The sequence below is a fragment of the Sus scrofa genome, chromosome 4 (assembly GCF_054392235.1).
Source record: "Sus scrofa isolate SSC_HxYL_T2T_F1_AM1 chromosome 4, Sscrofa_HxYL_maternal_Yorkshire_Landrace_v2.0, whole genome shotgun sequence".
Taxonomy (NCBI): domain Eukaryota; kingdom Metazoa; phylum Chordata; class Mammalia; order Artiodactyla; family Suidae; genus Sus; species Sus scrofa.
In genome coordinates, this window is record NC_139386.1 from 100,259,052 (window position 1) to 100,281,019 (window position 21,968).

Here is a 21,968-nt window from a genome sequence, read left to right on the forward strand (position 1 = left end):
TGTGGGAATGTAAATTGGTACAACCACTATGGAAAACAGTATGGAGGTACCTCAGAAAACCAAATATAGAACTACCATATGATCCAGCAATCCCACTCCTGGGCATATATCTGGACAAAACTTTCATTGAAAAAGATACATGCACCACTATGTTCATTTCAGCACTATTCACAATAGCCAAGACATGGAAACAACCTAAATGTCCATAGACAGATGGATGGATTAAGAAGATGTGGTACACAATGGAATACTACTCAGCCATAAAAAAGAACAAAATAATGCCATTTGCAGCAACATGGATGGAACTAGAAACTCTCATACTCAGTGAAGTAAGTCAGAAAGAGAAAGACAAATACCATTGATATCATATATCTGGAATCTAATATAATGCACAAATGCCGCTATCTACAGAAAAGAAACAAACTCAGGGACTTAGAGAACAGACCTGTGGTTGCCAGTGGGGTGGGGGAGGGGCATAGGGCATGGGATGGACTGGGAGTTTGGGGTTAGTAGATACAAACTGCATTTGGAGTGATAAGCAATGAGATCCTGCTGTACAGCACGGGGAACTATATATGGTCACTTGTGATGGAACATGATGGAGGATAATGTAAGAAAAAGACCATACATAAATATATACAGAACAATGTAAGAACAATGAAATTGACAGAACAATGTAAATCAACTATAATAGAAAAACAAAAAGCTTAAAAGTAAAAATTAAAAAATAAAATATTAGAGTGAGCACACACGCAAAAATAAAGTTGAATATTTCACATGATAAAAAAATAAAATAAAATAAGACAACCTTCTGAATGGTAGAAAATACGTGTAAATGATATGGTCAATAAGGTGTTAATATCCAAAACATATTGACAGCTCATACAACTCATTATAAAAAAAAAAAAACTTGATCAAAAAATGAGCAGAAGACCTGAATAGACATTTTTCCAAAGAAGATATATAGATGGCCAACAGGCACATGAAAAGGTGCTAATCATCAGAGAAATGCAAATCAAAACCATGAAGATATGGCATCTCTCATTTGTCAGAATGACTATCATAAAAAGACCACAAATAACAAATATTGGGGCATATATGGGGAAAAGGAAACCACTGTTGATGGGAATGTAAACTGGTACAACACTATAGAAAACAGTATGGAGGTTCTTAAAAAACACTACAAATAGGAGATCCCGTCGTGGCTCAGTGGTTAACCAATCCAACTAGGAACCATGAGGATGCAGATTCCATCCCTGGTCTTGCCCAGTGTGTTAAGGATCCGGCATTGCTGTGAGTTGTGGTGTAGGTTGCCGATTTGGCTTGGATCCCGCGTTGCTGTGGCTCTGGCATAGGCCAGTGGCTACAGCTCCGATTCTACCCCTAGCCTGGGAACCTCCATATGCCGCAGAATCGGCCCTAGAAAAGGCAAAAAGACCAAAAAAAAAAAAAAAAACTGCAAATAGAACTTCCATATGATCCAGCAATTCCACTCCTGGGCACCTATCCAGAGAAAACCATAATTCAGAAAGATTCATGCACCCCAGTGTTCATTTCAGCACTCTTTACAGTAGCCAGGACATGAAAACAACCTAAAAGTCCATTGATAGATGAATGGATTAAGAAGATGTGGTACACAGGAGGAGTTCCTGTCGTGGCGTAGTGGTTAACGAATCCGACTAGGAACCATGAGGTGGCGGGTTCAATCCCTGGCCTTGCTCGGTGGGTTAAGGATCCAGCATTGCTGTGAGCTGTGGTGTGGGTCAAAGACGCGGCTCAGATCCCACGTTGCTGTGGCTCTGGTGTAGGCCAGTGGCTACAGCTCCGATTCGACCCCTAGCCTGGGAATCTCTATATGCCACAGGAGCAGCTCAAGAAAAGGCAAAAAGACAAAAAAAAAAAAAAAGAAGAAGAAGAAGAAGATGTGGTACATAGGAGTTCCTGTCATGACTAAGTAGTAATGAGCCTGATTAGCATCCACGAGGACGCAGGTTCAATCCCTGGGCTCTCTCAGGGGGTTAAGGATCCGACATTGCTTTGGCTGTGGTGCAGGCCAGCAGCTGCAGCTCTGGTTCGACTCTTAGCCTGGGAACTTCCATATGCTGCGGCTACAGCCCTAAAAAGACACACACACAAAAAAATGCAGTACATGTATACAGTGGAATACTAGTCGGATGTAAAAAAGAATGAAATAAAGCCATTTGCAGCAAATGGATGGACCTAGAGATTCTTGTACTAACTGAAGTAAGTCAGAATGAAAGATAAACATCATATGATATCACTTACATGTAGAATCTAAAAAAAGGATATAGGAGTTCCCATCGTGGCTCAGTGGTTAATGAATCCGACTAGGAACCATGAGGTTGCAGGTTCAATCCCTGGCCTTGCTCAGTGGGTGAAGGATCCGACATAGCTGTGAGCTGTGGTGTGGGTTGCAGATGCAGCTCGGATCCTAAGTTGCTGTGGCTCTGGTGTAGGCCAGTGGCTACAGCTCCGATTGGACCCCTAGCCTGGGAACTTCCATATGCCGCAGGAGTGGCCCAAGAAAATGGCAAAAAGACAAAAAAAAAAAAAAAAAGGATATAAATGAACTTATTTGCAGAACAGAAACAGACTCACAAACTTTGAAACAAACATGGTTATCAAAGGGGACAGGTGGGGGTAAGGATGGATTTGGGGTTTGGAATTGGCATGTGGTGTATGTAATGAATAGCCAACAATGACCTGCTATATAGCACAAGGAGCTCTACCCAATATTCTGTAATAATCTATATGGGAAAAGAATCTGAAAAAAAATGGGTGTGTGTACATGTATAATTGAATCATTTTGTTGTGCAGTAGAAATTATGATAATATTGTAAATCAACTACACTTCAATAAAACTTTAAAAATTAAATACATACAGGAGTTCCCGTCGTGGCTCAGTTGTTAACAAATCCAACTAGAACCATGAGGTTGTAGGTTCTATCCCTGGCCTTGCTCGGTCAGTTGAGGATCCGGCGTTGCCCTGAGCTGTGGTGTAGGTTGCAGATGCAGCTCAGATCCCGCATTGCTGTGGCTCTGGCGTAGGCCGGTGGCTACAGCTCTGATTCGACCCCTAGCCTGGGAACTTCCATATGCCGTGGGAGCAGCCCAAGAAATGGCAAAAAATAATAATAATAATTAAATACATACATACATAGTAATGGCAATCCCTCCCCCCACCAAAAAAAATAATAATAAAATAAAAAAATAAACTACCATATGATCCAGCAATTCCACTTCCAGGTATTTATCCAAAGAATACAAAAACGCTAATTTGACTTTTTTTTTTTAGGGCCACACCAGTGGCATATGGAAGTTTCCAGGCCAGGGGTCAAATCGGAGCTATAGCTGCCAGCCTACACCACAGCCACAGCCACAGCCACAGTGGGATCTGAGCCATGTCTGCGACCTACATCACAGGTCAAGGCAACACCAGATCCTTAACCCACCGAGTGAGGCCAGGGATCAAACCTGCATCCTCATGGTTGCTAGTCATATTCGTTTTCACTGCACCACGACGGGAATTTCCAAAAACACTAATTCATTAATTTGAAAAGATACATACACCCAATGTTCATAACAGCCCTATTCACAATAGCAAAGATATGGAAGCAGCCTAAAAATGTCCATCAACAGATGAATGGATAAAGTGCTGGCCCCTCTCTCTCTCTCTCTCTCTCTCTCTCTCTCTATATATATATATATATATATATATATATATATGTATATGTATGTGTATATATATATATATATATGAATATTAGTCATAAAAAAGAAAAATTCTGCCATTTGCAACAACATGTATGGACCTAAAGGGTATCATGCCTAGTAAAATAAGACAGAGAAAGACAAATACCGTATGTTATCACTTACATGTGGACTAAAAATGAAACAGACAAATGAATGTAACAAAACAGAAAAAAGACTCACAGATGTAGTAGAGAACAAACTACTGGTTACCAGTGGGGAGAGGGAAGTGGGGAGAGGCAAGATAGGGGTAGAGGATTAAGAGGTACAAACTGCTATGTATAGGGGGTTTCCACTGTGACTTAGCAGGTTAACAACCGGACTAATATCCATGAGGATGCAGGTTTGATCCCTGGCCTTGTTCAGTGGGTTAATGATCCAGCGTTGCTCTGAGCTGCAGTATAGGTCGCAGAGGCGGCTCGGGTCTGGTGTTACCCTGGCTGTGGTGTAGGCTAGCAGCTGAGGCTATATTTGACCCCTGGCCTGGGAACTTCTGTAAAAAGACAAAACAAAACAGAAAAACTTCTATGTACAAAATAAATAAGCTACAGGGATATATTTACAGCACAGGGAATATAGCCAATATTTTATAATATCTTTAAAAGGAGTATAATCTATAAAAGTATTAAATCAGGAGTTCCCGTCGTGGCACAGTGGTTAACAAATCCGACTAGGAACCATGAGGTTGTGGGTTCGGTCCCTGCCCTTGCTCAGTGGGTTAACGATCCGGTGTTGCCATGAGCTGTGGTGTAGGTTGCAGACGCGGCTCGGATCCCACGTTGCTGTGGCTCTGGCGTAGGCTGGTGGCTGCAGCTCCGATTCAACCCCTAGCCTGGGAACCTCCATATGCCGCGGGAGAGGCCCAAGAAATAGCAACAACAACAACGACAAAAGACAAAATAAATAAATAAATAAATAAAAGTATTAAATCATATGTTTTATACCTGAAAATACCAATATAATACTGTAAATCAACCACACTTCAATTAAGAAAACAAAGTAAATGGAGTTCCCTGGTGGCTCAGCAGGTTTACAATCTGGCATTGTTGCTGCTGTGACATGGGTTGGATCCCTTGCCCAGGAACTTCCACATGCCATGAACACAGCCAAAAAAAAGAAAAAACAAAAAAAAGTACATAAAAAAAAGTAATTGTAAACAAAAAAAATTTTTTTTTTGTTTTTTGGTAAACAAAAAATTTTAATGACCATTTTTATTCCTGTCAGTGGATATGTAATAACTTATTTAAGCATTCTCGCTTAAGTGATTTATAACTTTTTGTTATTATAAATAAATTTTTAGTTATAAATAAAATTAAGTACATATTTTTGTATATAATTTCATTATGCATATTTTATTTTTTTTTTAATTTGCTTTTTTAGGGTCACATCTGCAGCATATAGAAGTTCCCAGGCTAGGGGTCAAACTGGAGCTATGGCTGCAGCCTACACCACAGCCACAGCAACATGGGATCCGAACCAAGTCTGCGACCTATATAGCACAGCTCATGGCAATGCCGGATCCTTAACCCACTGAGTGAGGCCAGGGATGGAACCTGCATCCTCATGTGTACTAGTCAGTTTCATTACTGGTGAGCCACAACGGGAACTCCCTCCATTGTGCGTATTTAAGATTTTTTTCCCTTCAAATAAGCTGCATGATCATTTGTTATGAGATTGATTATAGTTAGTCACTGCTGTCCTTTTGGTTTTCTTCTTCCAGGTGTTTCCTCCATTCAGACTTGTTCCAGAGAAAATGACACTGATTCCAGCTAACATGATGCAGGTGATCATAAAGCCAGAAATGAGCCTTTCTCTTCATCCCACCTTTGCCCACGCGCGCGCGCGCGCACACACACACACAATCTTCCTAATGGCTACCTCTAGTCTAATGCCAGCCAAGTACAACAGGCTCTGGTAAAGAAGAAAATTAGTATTTTCTTTCTTCCATGATAAATATGGTGTAAACTACTTCTTGGAATCCCATGGATTATTTGTAGCACTTCCATTTCTTCTGCATTTGCATTGATGTAGCATATGTTGGTTGGAAAGTGGGGAAGATGAAGAAGTTGAGTTGTTTGGACAAAATCTTGGGGAAAAAGATGTGACTTTTTCTTATGCTCCAGGCATTCACTGGTGTGTTTAAATTCCAGGTAATGTCTGAAGGTGGCCCTCAGCCCCAGTCTATCATTCATTTCTCCATCAGTAATCAGACAGTGGCTGTTGTTAATAGGAGGGGCCAAGTTACAGGGAAGGTAGTTGGCAAAGCTGTGGTCCATGGCACCATCCAGACAGTAAATGAAGATACTGGAAAAGTCATTGTGTTTTCCCAGGTATTGGTTCTTTGTTCTGCTCTGCTTCTACTCTTTCATCTGGGAATCATATTGGGAAATGGAGGGGGGTGGGGTAGTGATGAGGAAGGTGTCAGCTGCCCAGGAAAATGTTTAATCCCCTCATTTGGCATTGTCTTAACCAGGCATAGGAAATATGTAATCTTTAGTGAAAAACCCACAGAGTATTTGGCATTGTTACAAGACAGAGTCCCTATACTTAAGGAATTGCTTTAAGAACAAAATAAACCCCCATATCTACAGCATGTTTTTTTAATTGAATGTCCCAAACAACCACAAACTAGTTATCATTAGCATCTCTGTCCATCCTACTGACACTCCCTCTTAGCCTAAGCTTGCTCTCCACTATGTTGAGCAGGATGAAGTGCAAATTGAAGTTGTGCAACTAAGGGCTGTTAGGATCCTTGCTGCTGCAACACGACTCATCACAGCCACTGAGGTCAGTATGATGACTCTGTTCCAGGTTCATTTTTTTTGATAATGCCATCTAGATGCAATACATAGCACAAAACTACTCCTCCTTTTCAGATGCCAGTTTATGTCATGGGAGTGACCAGTACCCAGACCCCTTTCTCCTTCAGCAATGCTAACCCCGGGCTCACATTCCATTGGACCATGAGCAAAAGGGATGTATTGGATCTACTGCCCAGGCATTCAGAGGTATGAATTTATCTATTATATTACCTTGAGGATCTTAATACTAAATTTATTCTGGAGTTCTCTTGTGGCACAGTAGGTTAAGGATCCAGCATTGTCACAGCTGTGGCTTGGGTCACTGCTGCAGCATGGGTTCAGTCCCTGGCCTAGGAACTTCCATATGCCACCAGCACAGCCAAAAGAATAAAATAAAATAAAATAAATTTATTTTACTTCATCGTAAATTTTTGACTGATTCACTTCTAAACTACACAATAGTATTACTGCTTTTCCTTCTGCTCTGTGAAAGCTGGAAAGCTGAAAATCATATGAAGAATCCAAATTAAAAAAGAAGAGTTGAATTTTACAGAGAAACTTTCAGTACTCTTTTTGAATTTCAAATGGAATTGCGATCAATGGATATAATGTCGCAATTCAAATAATATATGATAGCAAAAAATTACTAGCTTTAATAAATTAAATCATCAATTTTCATTTTGTGAGATGGAAAACTGTCAAAACAATACAATATTTGAATTTTTTAAAAAAATATATAGTTATAGTTCTTCTGATATTTTTTACCTCCTTTAAATTATTTGTATGCTCCATGGTCAAGATCATTCATGTCATTTCCATCACAGTAGGTTTATGTTAAATATAATATCGTCTATGCAACTATTAAATAATATTTTAAGTTTTAAAATAATTTTCTGCATTCTTATCCTTTATTACTTGCCATAACTTTTATAATAAACCTTTAAGTATAAAAAAAAAAATCCAGGAGTCCCGTTGTGGCCCAGTGGTTAACGAATCCGACTAGGAACCATGAGGTTGCTGGTTCAATCCCTGGTCTTGCTCAGTGGGTTAAGGATCCGGCATTGCTGTGAGCTGTGCTGTAGGGTGCAGACGCAGGTCGGATCCCAAGTTTCTGTGGCTCTGGTATAGGCCAACAGCTATGGCGCAGATTCGACCGCTAGCCTGGGAACCTCCATATGCCATGGAAGCGGCCCAAGAAATGGCAAAAAAAAAAAAAAAAAAAAAAAAATCCAAATTAGAGCATTCAGTTAATATTATATTGATTTTTTTATCTCTCTTTTTTTTTTTTTTGTCTTTTGTCTTTTGTTGTTGTTGTTGTTGTTGCTATTTCTTGGGCCGCTCCCTCGGCATATGGAGTTTCCCAGGCTAGGGGTTGAATCAGAGCTGTAGCCACTGGCCTACACCAGAGCCACAGCAACTCGGGATCCGAGCCGCGTCTGCAACCTACACCACAGCTCAGGGCAATGCCGGATCGTTAACCCACTGAGCAAGTGCAGAGACTGAACCCACAACCTCATGGTTCCTAGTCGGATTCGTTAACCACTGCGCCACGACGGGAACTCCTATATTGATTTTTAATATACTTTGCTGGAAAGAGCTCTCAAGAAAGCAGTGCTTTGGAGTACCCGCTGTGGCACAATGGGATGGGCAGTGTCTCTGGAGCGCTGGAATGCAGGTTTGATCCCTGGCCCAGCCAGGATCTGGCGTTGCCACAAATGTGGCATAGATTCAAAACTGTGGCTTAGATCTGATCCCTGGCCTAGGAACTCCATATGCCTTGAGGTGGCCAAAACAAATAAACAAATAAACAAAAACCAGTGCTTCCTTTGATGTATTTGTTGTTGTATAATGTTGTATTTGTGAGCAAATGATTATGTTACATGAGTAAGACATTATGAATATAAAGTAGTAGTATTATTATAGTTTTAATATATAATATAATCTTTTAACATGTTCAGATACACTTAATAACATTAATAATCATATCTGTGCTGCACAATGGGCAGTTGACATTAAGATCAAGAAAGGTGGCAATATGAGGCCCAAAAACAAGTCAATAAATTTAATGAGGTTGAAATCATACTAAGCTTCTTTTCCAACCATACTGTAACTGATTTTTAATTAAACTAAATTCTTCTTGTAAAATCAATTACAAGAAGAAAACTGGAAAATTCACAAATATGTGGATATTAAACAACCTGCATAAGAAAAGTAAAAGACTCAATATAAATATTAAATAAATACAATTTTTTTTCTGTCCTAATGCTTTCCCTAAAAGGGGAAGCCTGAATTAAAGGATGTAGCTTAAGTCTTCAACTATGGTGGGAAAAGATTTAGAAACATTAGTTGGGGGAGTTCTCATTGCGGCTTGGTGGGTTAAAGACCCAGTGAAGCCTCCATGAGGATGCGGGTTGGATCCCTGGCTGAGATGAAGGCTAGGTGTATGTTTTTGGTTTAATAGATACTGGTACATTGTTTTAGGGGAAAAAATAAAAAAATAAGTGAGCAAAGTACCGGTCCAGTTAGCAACGGGCCTCAAAAAAAAAAAATAGGTGACAAATCTGAGTAGGAACCATGAGGTTGTGGGTTCGATCCCTGGCCTTGCTCAATGGGTTAAGGATCCGGTGTTGCCGTAAGCTGTGGTGTGGATCGCAGACACGGCTCAGATCTGGCATAGCTGTGGCTGTGGTGTAGGCCGGCAGCTGTAGCTCCAGTTAGACCCCTAGCCTGGGAACCTCCATATGCCTCAGGTGCAACCCTAAAAAGACAAAAAAAAAAAAAAAAAAAAAAAAAAAGAAGAGTAAGAAAGTTGGATGCTGGAGTTCCCGTCACGGCTCAGTGGTTAGCAAACATGACTAGCATCCATGAGGAGTCAGGTTACATCCCTGGCCTAGCTCAGTGGTTTAAGGGTCCAGCATTGCCATGAGCTATGGTGTAGGTCACAGATGAGGCACAGATTCCCCATTGCTGCGGCTGTGGCATAGGCCAGCAGCTGCAGCTCCGATTCGACCCCTAGCCTGGGAACCTCCATATGCCGCAGGTGCGGCCCTTAAAAAAAAAAAAAAAAAAGACAAAAAGACTAGAAAGGTGAATGCTGTACACATTCTTGGGACCACACTATTAGGAGGTGGGGAAGAATTGGAATCCTTCCTTGAGCATATAAGGTGCCATGGGGCTGGTGTGGGCCACCAACTAGCAGCTGATTCTGGACTGAGTACCTTACATCAATGGCAAATTTCAGGACACAGTTCCCTTTGGTGGTATCACCTCCTCCCAGTTCAGCACCTGCTGCACCTGGAATGGCCAAAGCCCTCAGGAAGGCCATTGAGGAAATCCACAATGCAGCATAAGCCTTTATGTTTTCTTTTTTTCTTTTCTTTTCTTTTCTTTTTTTTTTTTTTTAGGGCCACCCTGCAGCATATGAAAGTTCCAGGCTAGGGGTCGAATCAGAGCTGCAGCTGCTGGCTTATGCTGCAACTACAACGACATGGAATCCTAGCCACATCTGCAACTTACACCACATTTCACGGCAATGCCGGATTCTTAACCCACTGATTGAGGACAGGGATTGAACTCACATCCTCATGGATACTGGTGAGATTCCTCTCCACCATGCCACAATGGGAACTCCCTCTTTATGTTTCCTTTTGTGTGTTTCTTTTTGCTGGTTTTTGTTTTTGTTTTTGTTTTTGGTCTTTTTGTCTTATTAGGGCCGCACCCGAAGCACATGGAGGTTCCCAGGCTAGGAGTCCAATCAGAGTTGTAGCTGCCAGCCACAGCCACAGCCACAGCAACACCAGATCCGAGCCATGTCTTCGATCTGTACTACAGCTCACCACAACACCAGATCCTTAACCCACTGAGCAAGGCCAGGGATCAAACCTGGGATCCTAGTTGGTTTGTTACCACTAAGCCATGACAGGAACTCCTAAGTCTTTATGTTTTTAAAAAGAGCTTAATGTTTTAGCATTAAACCTTACTCTAAAACCTGAGAAAAGAAAAGGAGGAGTTCCCACTGTGGCCCAGCGGGTTAAGGACCCAACATTATCTCTGTGAGGATGCAGGTTCAATCCCTAGGTTAAGGATCTGGCATTGCTGCAAGCTGTGGCATAGGTCGCAGATGTGACTCAGACCTGGTGTCGCCATGGCTGTGGCCTAGGCCTCAGCTGCAGCTCCAATTCAACCCCTAAGCTGAGAACTTCCATATGCCACAGGTATAGCCCTAAAAAAGAAAAAAAGAAAAAAAGTAAAGAAAGAAAAGTCTGAAAAAATACATCTATTTCCAATTTTCTAAAAATATTCTACATCTGGAGTTCCCACTGTGGAGCAGCAGAAACAAATCTGACTAGGAACCACAAGGTTGCAGGTTCAATCCCTAGCCTCGCTCAGTGGGTTAAGGATCTGGCATTGCCGTGAGCTGTGGTGTAGGTCTCAGACATGGCTCGGATCCCGAGTTGCTGTGGCTGTGGCATAAGCCGGCAGCTGTAGCTCCAATTCGACCCCTAGCCTGGGAACTTCCATATGTCATGGGTATGGCCCTAAAAAGAAAAAAAAAATTCCAAATCTATAATCCAAGGAAACTGGTGGTTGGGCCTTCTGTCAAGGGCTGCCCAGAATCTAGTTATACTTGGAACTGAAGAGAGATAGAACTGTACTTAGTTTGCTAGAGTTCTACAGAAGGATTTGGCTTTTTTTTTTTTTAATGGCCACACCTGTGGCATATGAAAGTTTCCCCAAGCTGTGGATTGAAACCAGCCACAGCTGTGACCTACGCCTCAGCTGTGGCAACACCAAATCCTTTAACACACTGTGCCGGGCCAGAAATAAAACCTGCACTGCTGCAGAGACCTGAGGCACTGCAGTTGGATTCTTGACCCACTGCACCACAGCAGGAACTACTTGACTTTTTTTTCTTGAGTAGCAAATAGGAATTGTGTGAGAGAATGGCTTAGGCCTTAGTATTGTTCTACTTCTTTTCTTTAATTTTCTTCTCTAAATAATCACTCCTGGGAGTTTCCGTCATGGCTTAGTGATAGGATCCCTAAGGATGTGGGTTCGATCCCTGGCCTTGCTCAGTGGGTTAAGGACCTGGTGTTGCTGTGAGCTGTGGTGTAGGTCACAGACGCAGCTCAGATCCTGCATTGCTGTGGCTGTGGAGTAGGCTGGCAGCTGTAGGTCCAATTCGACCCCTAGCCTAGGAACTTCCATATAGCACGGGTGAGGTCCTAAAAAAAAAAAAAAATAGAATCACTCTTTTCTCTAGTGGAAGAAATGATTGAGAGCATACAAAGATTTTCTTCCCCTGCCTTAGGTCCTATATAGACAAACTGGATAAAGAAGTAGGCAAATACAAAGGTCTCTAGGAGTTCCCATTGTGGCTCAGCGGGTTAAGAACCCAACTACTATCCATGAGGATGTCTGTTCAATCCCTGGCCTCACTCAGTGGGTTAAGGATCCAGCGTTGCCACAAGCTATGGTGTAGGTCGCAGACAAAGCTTGGATCTGGAGTTGTTGTGGCTGTGGTGTAGGCCGGCAGCTGCAGCTTCAATTTGACTCCTAGCCTGCAAAATTCCATATGCTGCAGATGTGGCCCTAAAAAGGAAAAAAAGAGAAAAAAGAAAGAGGAGAAAAAGAAAGAAAGGTCTCTAATGCCCTGAAAGCTAGACTTCCTGCTCTGTGGTGTCACCATTTAGAAATTCACTTGGATGAAACAATTATAAACCACTCGTTCTTTAGCTTAAGACTTTCTTCCAGACAATTAATTGAAATCTGCACAAAGGAAATGCAAGTTTTTATGAAGGGGAAAAGGGAAAGCTGATTTGGGAACTTGGAACTCTGTATGAGTAAAGACAGCTAGAAGGAAGGTCTTGAGGGCACCACAACAGCAAGAAAGCGGAGGAGATAGGACATGAAATGAATGCCAAAAAGATAGGCAAGGGTCTACATCGACATGTGCCTTAGTGTTGACCCTCCCTGCCCTCGTGCCAGAAACCTGTCAAGATCTAAACCTTGTCCGGTCTAGACTAGAATGGTGAGTGGAGCAAGTAGAGAGATGGTTAGCTAGTCTTAGCATAGTCCTAAAACAACGGCTTCCCTTTCTCGTCCTCTTACTTGTTACCACTCTGACCTCCAGCAGTAGATGGCTTCACTTCTCTCTCATCTAAAGTTCTGTCTGAACCCATTCTAGAAATCCCTTCCTCATTTCTGTATTTCTCCTACAATGAATTGACTTCAAGAACAGAATTCTTGCATAAGAATCTTTTCAGAATTAGTTGAGAACTGAAAACAGAAGTTTACTTTCGGGGTGACCGTGTTGCTAGGGATCTCAAAATAAATAAATATGAAAATAAGCCCTGGAACTCTAACTCCTTTTTTTTTTTTTTAGGACCACACCTGCAACATATGAAAGTTCCCAGGCTAGGGGTCGAATCGGAGCTACAGCTGCTGGCCTACACCACAGCCACAGCAACGTGGGATCCAAGCCATGTCTGCGACCTGCACCACAGCTCAGGGCAACACTGAATCCTTAACCCTCTGAGCCAGGCCAGGGAGCAAACCCACGTCTTCGTGGATACTAGTCAGACTCATTTCCGTTATGCCACAATGGGAACTCCTCTAATTCTTCTAGATAGCTATTTCCAACATACATTTTCCTTATTACAACAAAGAAGGGAGGGTACAGTGTGTATTCATGAATCTTTCTTAATCCTTCCCTTCACTGTCTAGGTTTTTCTACAACTCCCAGTAGAGAATAACTTTGCCATGGTGGTTCACACAAAAGCAGCTGGTCGGACCACCATCAGAGTCACTGTCCGCTGCATGAACAGTTCCTCTGGGCAGTTTGAGGGGAATTTATTGGAACTGTCGGATGAAGTTCAGATCCTGGTAAGGTCTCAAACCTAAATCATGTCTTTATATATCAAGGAGAAGAAAGTTATATTCTCTTATCCATGAAGAGCTTAGTCTGAATAGAGATAGGGAAATTGATAGAGGAGTCCCCGAAACAGGTTTATGGTTTCTAGATCTTTGTTACCCCTGCTAATTTCTTCTATGTAAGTACTGACATTAGAAACTACAGCACGGAGTTCCCGTCGTGGCGCAGTGGTTAACGAATCCGACTAGGAACCATGAGGTTGTGGGTTCGGTCCCTGCCCTTGCTAAGTGGGTTAAGGATCCAGCGTTGCCGTGAACTGTGGTGTAGGTTGCAGACGCGGCTCGGATCTGGTGTTGCTGTGGCTCTGGCGTAGGCCCCGGGCTACAGCTCCGATAGATCCCTAGCCTGGGAACCTCCATATGCCGAGGGAGCGCCCCAAAGAAATAGCAAAAAAGACAAAAAAAAAAAAAAAGAAAAGAAAAGAAAGAAACTACAGCACATGCAATCCCCTCAGCTCCCCACACCATGAATGCAGTATATGAACACCATAATAACTAAAGAGAGATTAATATCTGATTTGTTCTGCCTAACATAGATATTATGATATAGTCCACTTAGCTATAGTCACAGGTAAAATAAAATCCTATCCTAACTTCTGATAAGGTATAAGAGTACAAGTATTTTCTCAAGCTGAAAGCTAAATAGCATTATTGTTTTGAGAATTCAAGAGAAAAATTATCATATGTGTGGAGCAAATAAGTCTCTCTACCTCTGAATTTGGGACTAATTTTTTTATTTTTATTTTTCCCCCCTCCTTTATTTTGGCTTTGATTCCCTGATGCAGTGCAGTATAGAGGAAAAATCACTTTACTAAGAGATGGCAGACCAGAATAGTGTCCCTTGCTAATCTGATACTATAGGTTCTTGGAGTTTCCGTCATGGTGCAGCGGAAACAATCCAACTAGGAACCATGAGGTTGTGGGTTCGATCCCTGGCCTCGCTCAGTGGGTTAAGGATCTGGCATTGCTGTAAGGTGTGGTGTAGGTCGCAGACACAGGTCAGATTCTGTGTTGCTTCGTCTGTGATGTCAGCCGGAAGCTGTAGCGCCGATTGGACCCCTAGCCTGGGAACCTCCATATGCCATGGGTACAGCCCTAAAAAGCCAAAAAAAAATTACTATAGGTTGTTAGCTCTCAAATCTCTTTTCAGGTTATTAGAGCTAAAATTAGAAATTCCATAATTACTTTATACCTAATATCTAAGTAATGTAGAGGATGTGGTAAGTGTAAACTTTGTCACATTCCCAGTCCCTTGTAGTCAGAAGCAGGGCTAATGCTAAACTGTATATTCTAGATTACCTAGATATGTTTTAAATGCTCGTTTTGGAAAGGAGGATTGTGGGACATTGGGCTAAACCAAAGTTAGGCAGACCATTTGTAAGTAAAGCCTGTGAGTAAAGGTCATCGTTTATCTTTTGCAGAAATGAGGAATACATTATTTTCTCATTCTAGGTGTTTGAAAAGCTCCAACTTTTCTATCCAGAGTGCCAACCTGAGCAAATTCTTATGCCCATGAATTCTCAGCTCAAACTCCATACCAATAGGTAAGGCAGGCCAGGATCTAACTTTACCCTCATTGAAACATTGCGCATGGAAAGAACTATTGCCTTAGGTGATTTTTATAACCCACAAATAATTTTTTTTTTGTTTAAGTGAAATTTATATAACATAAAATTAAAGTGGGGAGTTCCTTGGTAGTCTAGTGGTTAGGTTTTGTCACTTTTACTGCTGCAGCCTGGGTTCAATCCCTGGTCTGGGAACTGAAATCCCACATCAAGTTGCTGCATACTGAGGCTATTAAAAAAAAAAAATTAGGAGTACCCGTCGTGGCTCAGTGGTTAACGAATCCAACTGGGAACCATGAGGTTGCGGGTTCCATCCCCGGCCTCGCTCAGTGGGTTAAGGATCCGGCGTTGCCGTGAGCTGTGCTGTAGGTCACAGACTCGGCTCGGATCCCGAGTTGCTGTGGCTGTGGTGTAGGCCAGGGGCTACAGCTCCGATTCGACCCCTAGCCTGGGAACCTCCATATGCCGTAAGAGCGGCCCTAGAAAAGGCAAAAAGACAAAAAAAAAAAAAAAAGTGTACAATTCAGCGGCATTTAGCACATGCACAGTATTGTACAACCATCACCTGTATCTAGTTCCAAAACATTTTCATTACCACCAAAGGAGACTCATACCAATTAAGCAGTCACTCAAAATTCTCCCCTCTGCTCAGCACCTAGAAACCACTACTCTGCTATCTCTATGAATTTAACTATTGCATATTTCACGTAAGTGAAATCATACAATATGTGACTTTGTGTGTTGGCTTATTGCAGTTAGCATAATTTTTTTTTTTTTTTTGTCTTTTTAAGGCTGCATCCGTGGCATCTGGAAGTTCTCAGGCTTGGAGCTGAATCTGAGCTGTAGTTGGCGGCCTACATCACAGCCACAGCACCTCAGAATCCAAGCCATGTCTGAAACCTACACCACAACTCACAGCAACACCAGATCCTTAACCCACATGCAAGGCCAGGGATCGAATCCAAGTCCTCATGGATCCTAGTCGGATTCTTTTCCACTGAGCCACAATGGGAACTCCTAGCATATTTTTGAGGTTCATGCTCATTGTAGCTTATACTGGTACTTCATTCCTTTTTATGACTGAATGATATCCCATTGATGAATATAACACATTTTGTTTATCCACTCACCTGTTGGTGGACTTTTGGTTTGTTTTCACCTTTCAGCTATTGTGGATAGTGCTGCTATGAACATTCACATTACAAGTATTTGTTTGAACACACTCGTCCCTTGCTATCCACAGGGGATTGATTCTAGGACCCACATCCCCCTACCAAAATCTGCAGATAAGTGTGTTCCAGTTTTAAGTCAGTGGAAATGAATCCAACTATTTTCCATGAGGATGCAGGTTCAATCCCTGGCCTCGCTCAGTGGGTTAAGGATCCAGCATTGCCGTGAGCTGCAGTGTAGTTTGCAGATGTGGCTCAGATTTGGCATTGCTGTGGCTGCAGTGTAGCCCAGCAGCTGTAGCTCCGATTCGACCCCTAGCCTGGGAACTTTCATATGCTGCTCATGGGCCCTAAAAAGCAAAAACAAAACAAAACAAAAAATCTGCAGATACAAAATCTATTGTATAAAATGATGTAGTACTTGCATATAACCTATGCACATCCTCCCCAATACCTATATTAAATGTAAATGTTATGTAAATATTTGCCAGAACAAGGCAAATACAAATTTTGCTTTTCAGAACTTTATGAAATTTTCAATCTGTGGTCAGTAATCTGTGGATGCAGAACCCACAGATATGAAAGCTGACTGTAGCTGTTTTCAATTCCCTTTTTTTTTTTTAGGGCCACACCCATGGCGTATGGAAGCTCCCAGGCTAGAGATCGAATCAGAGCTACAGCTGCCGGCCTACACCACAGCCACCGCAACACCAGATCCGAGCCACATCTGCAACCACACCGCAGCTCATGGCAACGCTGGATCCCCAACCCACAAGGCAGGCCAGAGATCAAGCCCACACCCTCATGGATACTAGTCGGATTTGTTTCCACTGTGCCACAATGGGAACTCCTGTTTTCAATTCTTTTGGCCAAATAATTTTTAATATTAATTATCTAATAGTATTTGATTTTTAAAGAGATATGCATAATCCAAAGGCTGATTTTTACCTGAGGAACAAATAACTACACAACATAGAGAATGGCAAGCATTTGCCTCAGGGTACAACCTCTAACAGTGATCCTGGCAATCTCAACTCCTTTCTGATCAAACAGAGCCATCAAAGAGATGCCACTTGCCCTATTTGTTCCCTAGGGAAGGGGCCGCCTTTGTGAGTTCCCGTGTTCTCAAGTGTTTCCCTAATTCATCTGTCATTGAGGAGGACGGTGAAGGGCTCCTGAAAGCTGGTTCCATTGCAGGTACTGCTGTATTGGAAGTCACTTCCATAGAACCTTTTGGAGTCAACCAAACAACTATAACTGGGGTTCAGGTGAGTTCAGGGGCTTACTCAAAAAGATAAAAGGAATGTAATGGCCATAAGAGGCAGATTTCCGGTTTTTGGTTTTTGTTTTTTTTGGTCTGTTGTGTGCTGCAGCTTGATGTGGTATCTCAGTTCCCACACCAGGGGTTGAACCCAGGCCACAGCAGCAAAAGCACCAAGTCCTAACCACTAGACCACCAGAGAACTCCCGGATTTCCTCTTTTTTTGTATTTATTTTTATTTTTATAGCCACACCTGCAGCATATGAAATTTCCCAGGCCAGGGATTTAATCTGAGTTGCAATTGCAACCTACGCTGCAGCTGTGGTTATGCAAGATACTTTATTTTTTTTTTATTACTCAAATGAATTTATCACATCTGTAGTTGTATAATGATCATAACAATCTGATTTCACAAGATTTCCATCCCACAGCCCAAGCACATCCCCCCACCCCCCAAACTGTCTCCTCCGGAGACCATAAGTTTTTCAATGTCTGTGAGTCAGCATCTGTTCTGCAAAAAGTTCAGTGTGTCTTTTTCTCAGATTCCACATGTCAGTGAAAGCATTTGATGTTGGTGTCTCATTGTATGGCTGACTTCACTTAGCATGATAGTGTCTAGGTCCATCCATGTTGCTAAAAATGCTGGTATTTCGTTCTTTTTGATGGCTGAGTAATATTCCATTGTGTATATGTACCACATCTTCTGGATCCACTCCTCTGTTGATGGACATTTAGGTTGTTTCCATATCTTGGCTATTGTAAACAGTGCTGCAATGAACATTGGAGTACATGTGTCTTTGCGAGTCGAGGTTTTCTCTGGATAGATGCCCAGGAGTGGGATTGCCAGATCAAATGGTAGTTCCACAGTGGTTGCACCAATTTACAATCCCACCAACAGTGTACTAGGGTTCCTTTTCCCCACCCCCTCTCCAGCACTTATTGTTTGTAGACTTTTGGATGATGGCCATTCTGACTGGTGTAAGGTGGTACCTCAGAGTGGTTTCTATTTGTATCTCTCTAATAATGAGTGATGTTGAACATCTTTTCATGTGTTTCTCGGCCATCTGTATGTCTTCTTTGGAGAATTGTCTGTTTAGATCTTCTGCCCATTTTTGGATGGGGTTGTTTGTTTTTTTGGTATGGAGCTGCGGAAGGTGTTTATAAATTTTGGAGATTAATCCCTTGTCAGTTGATTCACTTGCAAAGATTTCCTCCCATTCTGTGGGTTGTCTTTTTGTGTTGTTTAGAGTTTCCTTTGCTGTGCAGAAACTTTTAAGTTTGATGAGGTCCCATTTGTTTATTTTTGTTTTTACTGTCAATACTCTAAGAGGTGGATCTGAGAAGATGTTGCTGTCGTTTATGTCAGAGTGTATTTGGCCTATGTTTTCCTCTAAGAGTTTTATAGTGTCTGGTCTTATATCTAAGTCTTTAATCCATTCTGAGTTTATTTTTGTGTATGGTGTTAGGGAGTGTGCTAATTTCATTCTTTTCCATGTGGCTGTCCAGTTTTCCCAGCACCACTTATTGAACAAGGTGTCCTTTCTCCATTGTATAGTCTTGCTTCCTTTGTCATAGATTAGTTGGCTGTAAGTGCATGGGTTTGATTCTGGGCTTTCTATCCTGTTACACTGATCTATATGTCTGTCTTTGTGCCAGTACCATGCAGTTTTGACGACTGTTGCTTTGTAGTATAGTCTGAAGTCCGGGAGCCTGATTCCTCCAGCTCCATTTTTCTTTTTCAATACACAGAAATCGATAGCGTTTCTATATACTAACAATGAAAAAGCAGAAAAGGAAATTAGGGAAGCAATCCCGTTTACCATTGCACCCAAAAGAATAAAATACCTAGGAGTAAACCTACCTAAAGAAACAAAAGACCTGTACTCTGAAAACTACAAGCCACTGATGAAAGAAATCAAAGATGACACAAATAGATGGAAAGATATACCATGCTCGTGGATTAGAAGAGTTAATATTATCAAAATGACCTATACTACCCAAGGCAATCTACAGATTCAATGCAATCCCTATCAAATTACCAAGGACATTTTTCACAGAACTTGAACAAAATATTTTAAAGTTTGTTTGGAAGTACAAAAAACCCAGAATAGCCAAAGACATCCTGAAAAAGAAATATGCAAGATACTTTAACCCACTGCTCCCAGGCCAAAGATTGAACCTGCCTCCACAATGACTGAAGCAGCTACAGTCGGATTCTTACCCACTGTGCCAGAGCGGGAACTCCCAGATTTCCTTTTTTAAGGAGTAGAAACTTCTCTGGGAGTTCCCTTATGGTCTAATGGTTAAGGATTCAGGGTTAAATCCCTGGCCCAGGAAACTTCTGCATGCTATGAGGGCAGCCAAAAAAGAAAAATAAAGGATAGCTGGAGTTCCTTGAAGGCACAGTAGGTTAAGGATCTGGCATTCTCACCTCCGTGTCTTGAGTCTCTTCTGTGGCGTGAGCTCAGTCCCTAGCTCTAGAACTTCTACAGGTCATGAGTGTAGCACCCCCACCCCCAAAAAAAGGATAGCTTTATTTTTTTTTTTAATTTATAAAAGGATTAGTCTTGGAGTTCCCTCTGTGGGGCAGCAAGTTAAATATCTGTTGTTGTCTCGGTGGCAACTAGGTTTCAATCCCTGGCCCTGCGAAGTGAGTTAAGGATCTGGCATTGCCACAGTTGTGGCATAGGTCATAGCTCTGGCTCAGATTCGATCCATGGCCTGAGAACTTCCATATGCTGAGAGTGTGGCCAGAGCTTGGGGCAGGGTGGGGAGTGGGGAGAAGAATTAGCCTCAAATTGGTATGACTGTCTTCTGAGCAGCTTTGGCCAGAAGGGTTGGTGTGGGAGAAGTATAGATCCACTGCTACCAAAATTAGGCTTTGCTCTGAATTTTTTAAAAACTTAGAATTGTAAGAGACCTTTGAGGTAAGTTAGTCTAAAACAAACAAGGAGTTCCCATCATGGCTCAGTGGTTAACGAATCCGACTAGGAACCTTAAGGTTGTGTGTTCCATCCCTGGTCTCTCTTAGTGGGTTAAGGATCCGGCATTGCTGTGACCTGCTGTGTAGGTCACAGATGCAGCTTGGATCCCACGTTGCTGTGGCTGTGGTGTAGGCTGGAGGCTTCAGCTCCGATTGGACCCCTAGCCTGGGAACCTCCATATGCTGCAGGTGCAGCCCTAGAAAAGACAAAAAATAAAAATATATAAATAAATAAAACAAACAAAAAAACTTTAGGCCTTAAAAAATCTAGTATACTCCAGCTTCTGTGTTACTCCTTTTATATATATTACCTCATCTAAATACCACAAAAAACCTATGAGACAGGTATTATTATTATCCCTATTAAACTGGTAAGAAATAGGAAACCTAGAATGGTTGAATGAATCCATGAAATGATAAAGCTAGGGTTCAATGCTAGGCTTCTTTTACCATAACATAGTTTATCTTACAGTGTGAAAGCACAGTCTAAAGTATTCTTGACAGGGAGTTCCTGTCGTGGCACAGAGGAAATGAATCCGACTAGGAACCATGAGGTTTCAGGTTCAATCCCTGACCTCGCCTGGAAGGTTGAGGATCCGGCATTGACATGAGCTGTGGTGTAGGTCGCAGACGTGGCTTTGATCCCGAGTTGCTGTGGCTCTGGCGGAGGCCAGCAGCTGTAGCTCAGATTGGACCCCTAGCCTGGGAACCTCCACATGCTGCGGGTGCGGCCCTGAAAAGACAAAAGACAAAAATAAATAAATAAAGTGATAATTCTTGACAAATTATCAGTTATTTAACAATAAATATTGACACTCTGCACCAAATAGATGGAATGCAATCCTTTCCTCAAAAAGCTCCAACTTCTCTTCACATTTCCACTGTAATAATTAAAAAGCCATTTCCTATGCTGTCATATTTCTTTTTCACTCTGATTTGTCATCTGAAATCAAGAGCTAATTATTTCCTATGAAAGAGGAACAGTGTTTTTTTCACTGATCATAAATCTGAGAATATGGCTGAAGCTCCTGTCCAATGCATCCTCCTCTGTACAGTGGTTTTGTCTTCCACAGGTAGCACCGGTGACTTACCTGCGAATAAGCAGCCAACCCAAGCTGTACGCAGCTCAAGGAAGGACCCTATCAGCCTTTCCCTTGGGCATGTCTCTCACCTTCTTTGTTCAGTTTTATAATAGCATCGGAGAGAAATTCCACACACATAATACCCAACTTTATCTGGCTTTGAACAGGTATGGAAGGCAAAGGAATGATGTTGACACTGTGGTAGAAATCTTGTAGGAGTTCCCGTCGTGGCTCAGTGGTTAACGAATCCGACTAGGAACCATGAGGTTGAGGGTTCAATCCCTGGCCTTACTCGGTGGGTTAAGGATCCGGTGTTGCCGTGAGCTGTGGTGTAGGTCGCAGACGTGGCTCGGATCCCGCGTTGCTGTGGCTCTGGCATAGGCTGGCAGCTACAGCTCCAATT

At 42.1% G+C, this 21,968-nt stretch overlaps 1 protein-coding gene and 1 pseudogene across 11 annotated transcripts in view; both read left to right on the forward strand.

Annotated features, from left to right (window-relative positions):
* The window catches only part of NUP210L (nucleoporin 210 like), a 125,833-nt gene that overhangs the window by 85,953 nt on the left and 17,912 nt on the right, over nucleotides 1–21,968 (forward strand). For all 11 annotated transcript variants that reach the window (XM_021089795.2, XM_085022847.1, XM_085022846.1 and 8 more), the window contains 8 exons: nucleotides 5,492–5,554; nucleotides 5,922–6,101; nucleotides 6,478–6,558; nucleotides 6,648–6,779; nucleotides 13,299–13,457; nucleotides 14,958–15,049; nucleotides 17,333–17,507; nucleotides 21,557–21,732. In XM_021089795.2, the coding sequence (XP_020945454.2) occupies nucleotides 5,492–5,554; nucleotides 5,922–6,101; nucleotides 6,478–6,558; nucleotides 6,648–6,779; nucleotides 13,299–13,457; nucleotides 14,958–15,049; nucleotides 17,333–17,507; nucleotides 21,557–21,732 (1,058 nt within the window). The remainder of the gene's footprint in view (nucleotides 1–5,491; nucleotides 5,555–5,921; nucleotides 6,102–6,477; nucleotides 6,559–6,647; nucleotides 6,780–13,298; nucleotides 13,458–14,957; nucleotides 15,050–17,332; nucleotides 17,508–21,556; nucleotides 21,733–21,968) is intronic.
* LOC110260397 (cytochrome b-c1 complex subunit 10 pseudogene) lies at nucleotides 9,664–9,900 on the forward strand (annotated as a pseudogene).